The sequence below is a fragment of the Neopelma chrysocephalum genome, unplaced genomic scaffold, assembly GCF_003984885.1.
Source record: "Neopelma chrysocephalum unplaced genomic scaffold, ASM398488v2 Primary Assembly neopelma1_69, whole genome shotgun sequence".
NCBI classification, from domain to species: Eukaryota; Metazoa; Chordata; class Aves; order Passeriformes; family Pipridae; genus Neopelma; species Neopelma chrysocephalum.
Window position 1 is genome coordinate 11,951,421 of NW_020897729.1, and position 10,615 is coordinate 11,962,035.

The window sequence follows — 10,615 nt, forward strand, 5'->3', positions numbered from 1 at the left end:
CCCGGGGGCACGGGGAAGGTCCCTGGTCACTCCCGGGGGCACGGGGATGTGAGTGGCACACTGCAGGTGCCGCAGGAGGTCGTGGTTGGGTGGCACAATCAGCTCTCTCAGCCTCTCCCTCTTGGCTGACCCCTGGCTCTGGACTGAGGTTCCTCGCTCAAAGGAAGGGGTCCCACTCTCACGAGACTCCCCCAGCGTCAGAGAAGAGATCTGAGACATGTAAAGCAAAGGTTTAAGGTAAGTGTAACCTCCAGCTTCTGAAATCCAGCAGCTGCAGACAAAGGATTTGCTCTTGCTTGCAGCTGCTTGTCAAACATCTGAGGTTTTTCAAAGACAGGCAAAGCAAGGCAATTGCATTCAAGGCTGAGATTTAAGATAAACGTACATATTATATCCCTGTGCACATCTCCGTGGTTATTAGACAAGTTTTAACCCAGAGATATTCAGTCAGGGAAAAAGCATTCTGATCTGGAGCAATCTGCACACTCCTCATGCTGCTGTGACACAGAAACCACAACGAGCTGTTTCAGCAGCTGAGGGAGAATAACGGGACGGGGGAAGTGGGAGGTGACAAGAGGCACTGTGGGCAGGCACGGACGTGCTTGAAACCACCAACGTGACAATTATCAGGCAGAAATGGGGTCCCAATATCCTGCAAGTGATAAATCTAGACTGGATGCCAAAGGCTGTCGAGGGAAGGAGCAGGGGGGTGCTGGGACAGGGAGGGATGGGGCAGGGAGGGATGGGGCAGGGAGGGATGTTCAGTGGCAACACAACAGCAGCCACAGGCAGCGAAGGCATGGCAGGCATGCAGAAAAATCAAAGGCAAACCTACTGGAAATTCTGAAATCTGCCTTATAGTCATTTTTTTCTACATCATCAAAAGTACCAGTGGTTCCTGAGTCAATGCCCGTATGTTCCACAATACCATGATCCTAATAATTGCCAGGGAGAAAAACAAGTATAAGTCACAGCAAACTCGAGCACTGTGCCTCTTTAAGAACTGTGTCTTTCGGTTTGTCCCAAGTTACTCAGATCACCAGACAGCTGCTGGTTCAAGACATCTGCACCAAACCAGCAATATTTACAGTTACACACAGCAGTGAAGTTAATGGATCCTTTTCAGCTTTCTCAAAGAGGAAGAGACAAGGGGACACAAAGACCCCCAGTGTCTCACACCTGAAATACTAATACTTCACTGACAACCCACATTTAATGAAAGAGAATAACAAACATGGGAACAGCACAAAGCATTACCTCCAGTTTCACACCACGATCCTTTGAACAGTGTTCATCTACGGCTTCCCCATGAGGGGAGTGTGGTCTGGGAGCTGCAGTGAGGGACAAGTCCCCACGAGATATTGGAGTGCACATGTAGGCATCGTGGGAGAAAACATCATGTTGAGTGAATTCTGAGAAAAGCAGCACCGAATTCACAAACTCTGTCTTCTCACGGTCACTGCTTGGGTCAGCTACACAAAAAAGAAAAAAACCAGAAGTTAAACTGTAGTTTCAGCTTGTAAGTGTTTGGGTTTGAACTGTTCAAACAGCTGGCCTTTCCTCCCAAGTGCTGTCTTACCTACACAGCACTTTTGCATTTATAACAGAAAATCCTATAAAATATCTGCAGAGAACTCGGGCTCTGCATGCCAGGCCTCCAAGATATAAAGGCAATATTTTCATTAAAGCTTGACAGTGTAGTGTAGTTTATCTATTAGAGATGCTCATGCACATCAGGAAAACAATAATTAAAATAAATGCATGTTATTTTGTCAGGACAAAGCAAAGCCTAGAGAAGTACAACATATGAAATGTTGTTACTAAGTTTTCATTTGTCACAGCTCTCTATTTAATTTGACTTGTTCTTTGTCACAGAAAGGTTTGCAACAGTGTGGTTAACAGAAAATAGCTTTATATCATGCCAAATCTATTGGGCAGCCAAAGAACTACCAAACCTGAATTATCACCATTTATTTGAAAGCAAATTATGCTTTAGAGTTCAAATAAGCCCAGCATGTCACACTGTGCTCAGCCACCCTCACAGGCTGCAGCACAGCAGCTCAGTCTGCCCAGGGGCAGTGGGGTCTGACCCAGCCCTGCAGCCCCAGGTCCTGCTCCCCCCAACACTCTCAGGAACGAGGGATGAGGCTGGTGGAGCACCCCAAAACACACACCTGAGCCCAGCTGAGCTGCCCTCCCCAAAATACTGCCAGGATGTGCTTTTCAGTTTTGGAGACTCGGGAGCTCAACCCCTGCAAAACCAACACAACAACACAGAATTTGTGCAGTGCTCCAGAACACCAAAGGACATTTCAAACACGGGGAACATCCCCAGCTCCTTCCCCTGCCTTTCAGAGCTCCCTGGGCCAAGGAGGACAATTACCACATCTGAAGGAAGCACAGCGGATACACGAGGCTTAATAATACAAATAGCTGGATGCTTTATCAAAACCAGGGTCATCACTGGCACGAGAGCAGAGCACTGCCAATATCTCTGAGTCTGAAACACATTTTAAGAAATTTCTCCTTTTTCGGACATGGAGAGTTTTCAGTACTGTGTTTCAAACCTCTTAAAATCTGTTTTACTTTAAGGGCATCAGCAAACAAAGATGCCCTAACCAGCAGTCCTGGAGGTGCCAGAAACACAAGCCATGCTATCAGTTTTGTCAGACCAAGACATGTCATGGAGCAGCCCTCGATGAACAAAGATCCTCTTTTCAATCCACTCTCTGTCAGCCAACAGCTTTCAGCTGTGACACTTGAGTGTCATTTCTAAGTCAGTCACTTAGAGCATGGATGTGTCAGAAAGAGACAAGTGTTTGGTGTTAAATATGCACAGAGTGCAAGTCATTTCCCCAAATCTCAAACAGCTTTAACAGAAATAAACACAGTTTCTGTCAATTTTCCTTTTGGAGGAAAAAAAAACAAAAACAAAAATCATAGAAGGATCCTATAACAAGGATCAAGGAGATTTAAAAGAAACAAGATAGGAGATTTAGAAAGAAATGTGCACATGAGCTGATAATCACAGAAACTCAAACACCCCCTGCAGCAAACCAGTAACTTCAGCAGCCAGGCAGAAGACCAGTTGCTCCTGACCTACTTTGGAATATAAATGAGTTCATACTCACACAACGAGGGAGCTTGTGCATCCAAAAACCTTAGCAGGACATTCTGGAAAACAGGAAAACTGGAACCTGTCAAGGAGGCTGAAGACAGAGATTCCTTTTCATCTGGGACTTCAGCCTCACCACATCTCTGCACAGTTAAACAAATGGAAGAGCACGTCTCTGCACCCAAATGCACACAATATTCCCACTGCTTGCACCTGAGGCCACCACACGTGTTCCTGGTTCCATCCTCAGCACAAACTCCAGACTCACTCTAGAACGACAGGCTTCTCTCATTACCTAGTTTGGTTATTTCTAAGGTGTTTTATTTAACCATTTTGTACTTACTGAGTGGAAAGGAACGTCTGAGACATGTTCCACCAGCTGCAATGACACAGTTTCACAGAAAACCAAAAATTCAAGATACAGAACTTCCAGGACCTCTGTGAACACAAAAGGGAAATTCTCCCCTGTGTAAATTACAAATTGAACAATGAGGGGGCAAACCCCTCTGCTCGAGGTGGATTTGGGTGCAGTGAGGCAGGAACAGTGCAGGTCCCTTCCCCCAGTCTCTGGTTTGTGGTGAGAGCAAAGCAAAGAGGTTCTGGAAAGCAAAAGTCTCTCTCCACGTCCTGTCCGTGTGTCCTGAGCAGCTGTGAGTGCTCCCCCCACACCCCTGACAATCACACACCCCACAATCACACACCACTTTGCTGGAGACCCTTTTTTCCAGGAAAATCCCCCCCAGCAGAGCCCTGTGTGGCACAGACCCAGTTGGCCCTGCCCTGAGGCCAAGGCAGAGTTCCCAGCAGTGCCAGGGATGCAGAGCTGTGACCCCACAGGGACACCCCACAGGGACACCCTGCCCTGCTCCAGCTGATGGCCTTGTCCCAGCAGCCAGACCCACAGCCCTCCAGTCTCCAGTTCCTGTGGCACCCCTTTAGTCAGACAAGTAGTCCAGAGAAGTGAGAGACTTCAAAGAGACATAAGTCAGCTACCACAGACCATTCTGAACCAGGCTGAAATGACCTACTTTAAATAGAAGGCTTTTTCATTCCAAATTTGTCTAGAATTTTAAAAAATATTAATTGATGAAAAGATTGCCAGTGCTCCAAACTCACTCCTTTTGTAATGAGATGAGATTAAAGTGAGGCTTCCTTAGAAATACCTTACTCTTTAAGCAAACTGTCACACTGTGCTACGAGTAGAAACAACTTACTTCTGCCTCAATCTCTGCTTGCCTCTTCTCCAGAAGCTTGGCCACGGCCATGGCCCCATGCTTCCCGGACCTCTTACAGCTCACAGCCCACTCACAGAGCAGCATCACCACAGCCTCGTCATCTGGGGCAACCTGGGCAGGGCAGAACAGACAGAGAGCAGCTCACCCACACAGCCCACAGGCTGATCTGGGAGCAAAGAGCCTGCACAGCCAGAGCTCTGCAGCAGGAAAACCCAAACCAGCTTGGTCCTCCCTACTGACAGATGCACACACTTGCTGTCATTTGCACACATTTGCTTCATTCACAGTGTTTTCACATGAAACATAAGGAAACCCCAGTTTTCACGCTGCTGATACTCAAATCAAGGTTTCACTTTATCATCAAGTTGCTTCACAGAACCAGAGAAGGGTGATGTGCTGTGTGAGCAGGAGGAACAGGAACAGTGCACCCACAGAGCCTCCCAGCCCACTCACCACAAGGGATTTACGTGCTCCTTGTTTTGATTCCTCCAGACCTCCTCCATCTGTTTCCAGACTGTGACTTGCACCCCACTGACACGTTACAACAAACAAAACAAAACATCCTCCCACGTGTGAAGGCGTTATCTGTCAGATAACCAAGGTCAAAAACTTCCCAAAAAGCTCTGTTTCTTTCTGACATTTTTAAGAAACAGCATATGTCTTTTGAATCCCATCTGTACAGGACAGTGGGATGCAGTGTGAGAGCTCATCCCACCTCTGTTCTCACTGACCACCCACCCTTGGGAAGGATTTTTGCCTTGTGTGCTCCTGAGCTGGCTCTGCTGAACTTGCCCGTCCCTCCCAAGCTGGCCACCACCTCTGAACACTTCAACATACCGACCTGCAAATTAAAGAGATGTGATTTTTCTTCTTCTCCTCTCAAGGTCAGTGGAAGCTACACTGAGCAGTGACCATCACAAGGGCCAGAGCCAAGCACGGCACCCTCGGAAAATGAACACTTTTCTCAAAGTGATTGGGAATTACAGACCCACAAGTAAAGTTCCTTCTTCAAAGCTGTCCCAGCTGCCCTTCTCAGGAAACCAGAGCACAGGGTGTGTGGAACAAGGCTGCTGTGTGGAACAAGGCTGCTGTGCACACGTCAGAGGTTTCCTCTAAATATGAAATTCTGCCCCATTAGGGCAGGGGAGCAGGGGGAGGAGGGAAACGCTCTTCTCTCACCCAAATGAAGAAACACAGCCACGTCAGCACTGCTGTGGTGAGGTGTAGTCAGCTACCCACAGGCCTGGAGGTGCTACAGATCTCTGAAGGCAATGCACAACACCCAGAGGAGTCTGATCTCCACTTCTGTTGGGCTGGTTGGCATCCCCAGAGCCATCCCCACACTCTGGGCTCTTGGAGCACAGGGTCCTGCAGCAGCTGAGGCAAGTAAAGCTGAGGGCTCTGACCATCGAATAGGTTATTTTGCTTTTGAACTAACAAAAAGTGGACGCACACAGCTTCCTGTCCCCCAAGAGCTGCACCTCAGAGCCTCCTCCCCCCTGACACTGTGCTGACTCACACCCAGAGGGCATCGAGCAGCCCCTCTCAGAACAACCAGGCTCTGGGTTTGACACATGTTAAGGTCACATTTCTACCCCAAAAATTTCAGGGGCAAGAAAACTAAAAGATCAGTTCACGTGTTACTTAATGAGCACATTTTGTAGGAAAGCCAGTACCCAAGGTGCTGGAGCAGGAGTGGGCAGGCAGGGACTGCAGTATGGCAGGAAACTCTCCCACAGACAAGACCGTTCCTCAAGATTCTCAAACCTTCCACAAGTACTAATGTGACAAAAACACTTTGAGGAGGCATCAAATGGGAGAAATTATCTCCAGCATGCAGCACACGCAGCTTTGAAGCAAGACTTCAAGTTTGGATAACTCACTCCCAACGTTTGTCATTCAGCCATGATCCAAAATAGCCATAAGCTTTTGAAAGCCCCAGTCAGACCCTTCCAGAGAAAACCAAAGGCCTCGTTTCTACCAGCTTATAATCAGAGGAGAAGATGGGTGAAGTAGAAAAGCCTTGGTTTGGATGTTTTTAAAAAAGCTCCACAATAACACAAGAAAGTATTAAAAGGATATTATTAAACATTTCTGCTCCTGATGGGTTGGAAATGGGCCAGTTCGTTCCCTTTGGAAACATCTGCATATCCCCAGCACACCAGAGCTCTCAGTGTGTGCTGCTCTATGGATAAACTGTTCTCAAATGTCTGGGGGGTTAAAATCAACTCAATGCACTGCCCCAAGCAGTGCAGAGTGAAATAGGAGGTATGGAACACCCCTGAGAGCAGCCCAGAAGGGCCAGTGCTGCACAGACAGAGCAGCCCTGACAGCAGCCCAAAGAGAAACCCTGGAACTGGAGCACAACTTCCACATTTCTTTAAAGGATGAGACCATGTTCAACAAAACAATAACCCCTGCTTTGGAATGGTCCCATATAAACACAAAAGGCAAGCTGTGTTCCTCTTAAGGACCTGTCCTGGTTAGAACGGCTGGGACCAATTCATCACTGGATGGGTGTAACCCAAAACTGTGTATTCTATAGCCTCCATGCCATTTCCCAAAAACTGCTGTCAGTAGAGGCCTGCAAGGTGGGAAGATGTTCCTGATATCCTTATATGGAATTCCCCGCTCTGATACCCTTATATGGAAGAGGGACTGAGCATCCACATGCCCTTTTATGGAATTCCCTACTCTGAGGGAGGGACTGAGCACTCCCGCCTGAACTGGAGAGTATATAACTGGGAGTTTCAGAGCCTTGGGGCTCTCTCTCGTGGGACCCAGAGGAAGACAGCAGACCACCGCTGCTCCCAACCAGGCTGAGACCACCACCCTCAACTGGACTGCAATCACCACTTCTGACCAGACTGCAGCAGCTCTCCCACCAGCAGGTTTATTCCCTCTCCCTTTGCTTTGGACCAGGGGGGTGGGCCAAGGTACACCACTTTTGTTCATACCCCAGGGTGCTGGGTTGTACTTTTGGGTTTTGTGGGTTAAAACCAATTGTCTGTCTGTATAATTGTACTTATTGCATTATTTTAATAAATTGTTATTCTGACTTATAAATCTCTCTTTTGAATTGAGTTCATTTTGCCTTGCTGGTTAACTTTTAAACCAGCACAGGACCCCAGCAGTTATTTCAGCCACAGAATAAGATTTTTCCCTTCCAGAGAGATTTTGTACTTTAACTCCCTTAGACACTAAGATGAGCAAGAATCTGTTGTTGGCTCTACTGCAATAATAAAGGATGAAAATACCCACACAGGTAACTAAGCAATTTGAGCAACTGAACCAACACTAACTTCATTATTAAAACTATTACAAGACTGCTCAGAACGTGCTCTATTTTCTCAGTGTTTGGGGAAACAAACTCTGACTCTGCAGACATTATTTTGCTCATCTTGTCCCTCTTTCCTGTCGTGCAGCCCAACACATTCAGATTTGGGTCCCTCACAGTCACAAATGTTAAATCCAAGCTCTGTGCCTCCAGGGCCTGCCAGAGCTTCTTTCCCACAGTGGGGTGGGGGATTTTGTTTGTTTCATTTCCAGCAAAGGGATCTCAGAAACACAAATATCAACTCTCTGCATTTGTCACAAGCCCCATTCGTGAGAACCGAGTTCAAAACAGGAGTTTTTCATTCTGAAATGAAAAGCATCTCTTGGCATCTTAAGAATTCAGCTGAACTTCAAAGACAAGATGAGAAGCAAGACCTAAATACAACTATAGAGCCCCAAACTTTAAAAGCAACCCAAGTGCAAAAATATCCATAGAGTTTCAGGATTCTACATAGTGATTTCAAGGAATTCAACATTAGGCCTTAAAAATCAAGCACTCCCTCCTTTCCTCCATTCACTACTACACACTGGCTAGAAAATCCTGGTACCAAGTTGCATTTACCAAGTATGCCCCCAACTGCTGAGGTATATTGCAAGTTATACTTAAACAAATTGTATTTTGCTACACAGGAGACCAACAAATTAGAAAGTCTCATCAACCATTCCAAACTAAAACAAATTAAGAGGTGGAAAAAAAAATAATCCTTTCTCAGTTCCCTTCCTTAGTGGTATCTGTGACAAATAATGACAGATAATAAAATTCAGGTAAGTCCAAATGTTAGGTGAAAGTTGAGTGGGTTTAAACCCCGGGAAGACAAGTGAACTCACACATCACAAAGTCACTATTGCATCCTCCAGCTCACCCTTCCCAAGACTTTGTTTCTGCCCAAATCAACTCCTGCCCTCAGAGGGACTCACCCCTAAGAGGGGCTGCAGGGGAGTCCCAGGTACTCCAAGTCTGGATAAGTGTAATACAATTGTACTCCAATTTAAACCTGTATAGTAGCAATACAGAGTGTTTACTGCATTTACACCTCCACAGTAACCACCCCAGTGAGAATCATTCTGGAGCTGTGCACAAGAGATGATCTGAGTCAAGGAAATGTCAGGTGGAAAACACCTGTGGTCAGAAAAAATGTCAGTAGTTTTCTCTGCAACCCCACCTCAAATGAAAGTGAATTTACTGTTTTATGCCACGTCACAGATTCTAAACAAGTCAGCAAAGAGAAGCAGAAATGAGAGGTCCTTTCACTGCTCACTGCACGTGGCCATGCTCACCAGGCAGCACCACTCTTACCAGAATCACTGTGATGTGACACCTTTATGGGCCATCAGACCTTCCCACCAGAACAATACAAAAGCTGCTATTATGGTTTGGAACTTCATGGGTAGAGAGCTGAGCATCTGTGAGCTGCACTGAGTGCTGGGTTTGGGTTGCACACAACCTGGTGGGAGCCCTGTGCCTGCACAGAAACCTGCCACACAGGGGCCAGGCTGGGAGAGAAACACAGAGTCCTTCAGGCTGGGAAAGACCTTTAAGATCCTCAAGTTAAACCATTAACCAGCACTGCCAGGTCCCACTAAACCACGTGTGATCCATGATTAGGGCTCAGATGAAGATATTCCTGTGGGACTACACAGGAACCATCACTGCTGAGACACAGGGACAGTCAGTAAGAAACAGCAGCACAATTCCTGTCTCCTGTTCACAGACTGCTGAGTGATGCAGCATTTAATAATGCAGCCAGTGCTCCTCCATGCTGAGCCTCTTCAAGTCACTGGAAAAGCATTGGATTCTCCTCCCACTTCCATGGTGTCTCTCTAAGTCAAGGATGGAGGGTTTGTTTCAGGTCTGCTCAAAGCATGGGTTGAGTGCTCCACTTTCTCACGCAGCTTTCACTGTGTCACCTCTGTCACGTGCCACATAATGCTCCAAACCTGAGCTCTGCTCCATGCCTGCCATCCCCCTGCCCTGCAGTCCTACCACAACTCCACACACGGCCACAGCTCAGCCCCTCACTCCACATTTTTTCCCGTCCTGCTCTCTCATGTTCTCTCACTAATGTTAGTGATAGATAATCCAGCCTTCAGCACCATCCCTCTGCATCTTGCCATGGGATGAAAAGCAGCTCCTGCCCCTGCAGGGCCCAGGACAACTGGCCTTGCAGCTACCCTGTCTACCCACCCACCCTCCCTCATTTCAGCCCCTTCCCCCGAGTCCTACTTTTGCTCTGAGGCTTGGAAGCCACGAGTTCTACATTAAAACAATTTTGAAGGAATCAGCACTGTGTATGCAAACAGCATCCAGAGAACATGTGTCTTTTTTCAGACTCTGCCAGAACCCAAGTATTTTGTAGCAGAAGCCACCTTCTCTCCCTTCCAGCACGTGCCAGTGCCTTGGAGTGCCAACCTCATACACAGTTACCTCTGGCATCATTTGCAACCTTCAGGACAAGGTTTTACAATCCAACAGGAAAAATGGACAGGAAACAGGTTCCAAACAAATTCCAGCTGGGCTCACAGCAAAACATGAGCAGCAGACAGCTGTCCTTCAAAGAACATTTTGCTTTAAACAATTATGTCAGTAGGCAGACATCCTAGTGATGGACATGCTATTTACAAAATCAAAATCCCTCCAGGCTTACACGACGTGCCAGCTAAAAACACGATGTGCACAGCCTCGTGACTTATGGCCTCGTCTGCCAAGGAAAAGCAGAAGTTTATTAACCGGGAAGGAAAAAGAGGCAAAAAAAAAGACAAACAGCGTTGCCCGTGGTGACATCCCCGCGGTGCCGAGGCCGGAGCGGGCGGGCACCGACATCCAGCGGCCACGGAGCGGCTCGGCAGCTCGGCCGGGGTGGGCACGGCCCCCGGAGCCGGGGTGGGCACGGCCCCCGGAGCCGGGATGGGCACGGCCCCCGGAGCCGGG

The 10,615-nt window shown here is 47.5% G+C and overlaps 1 protein-coding gene across 1 annotated transcript; it reads right to left on the minus strand.

The window, feature by feature from the left end:
- Positions 1–178: 178 nt before the first annotated feature.
- On the minus strand, positions 179–5,185 carry LOC113968921 (mediator of RNA polymerase II transcription subunit 12-like protein). The gene is made up of 6 exons (XM_027685913.1): positions 5,108–5,185; positions 4,330–4,461; positions 3,132–3,258; positions 1,258–1,472; positions 836–935; positions 179–210 (listed from the first exon to the last, which is right to left on the minus strand). Exons 1-6 carry the CDS (start codon positions 5,183–5,185, stop codon positions 179–181), a joined length of 684 nt encoding a protein of 227 aa, XP_027541714.1.
- Positions 5,186–10,615: the final 5,430 nt, after the last annotated feature.

Excerpts from the sequence above, each read along its gene's own strand:
- LOC113968921 (XM_027685913.1), bottom strand. The coding sequence starts at position 5,185 with ATGTTGAAGTGTTCAGAGGTGGTGGCCAGCTTGGGAGGGACGGGCAAG. Across the intron at positions 3,259-4,329 it reads AAGCAGAGATTGAGGCAGAA|AGATGTGGTGAGGCTGAAGT; the intron begins GTAAGTTGTTTC and ends TTAACTGTGCAG. Across the intron at positions 1,473-3,131 it reads TGCACAAGCTCCCTCGTTGT|CTGACCCAAGCAGTGACCGT; the intron begins GTGAGTATGAAC and ends TTTTTTGTGTAG.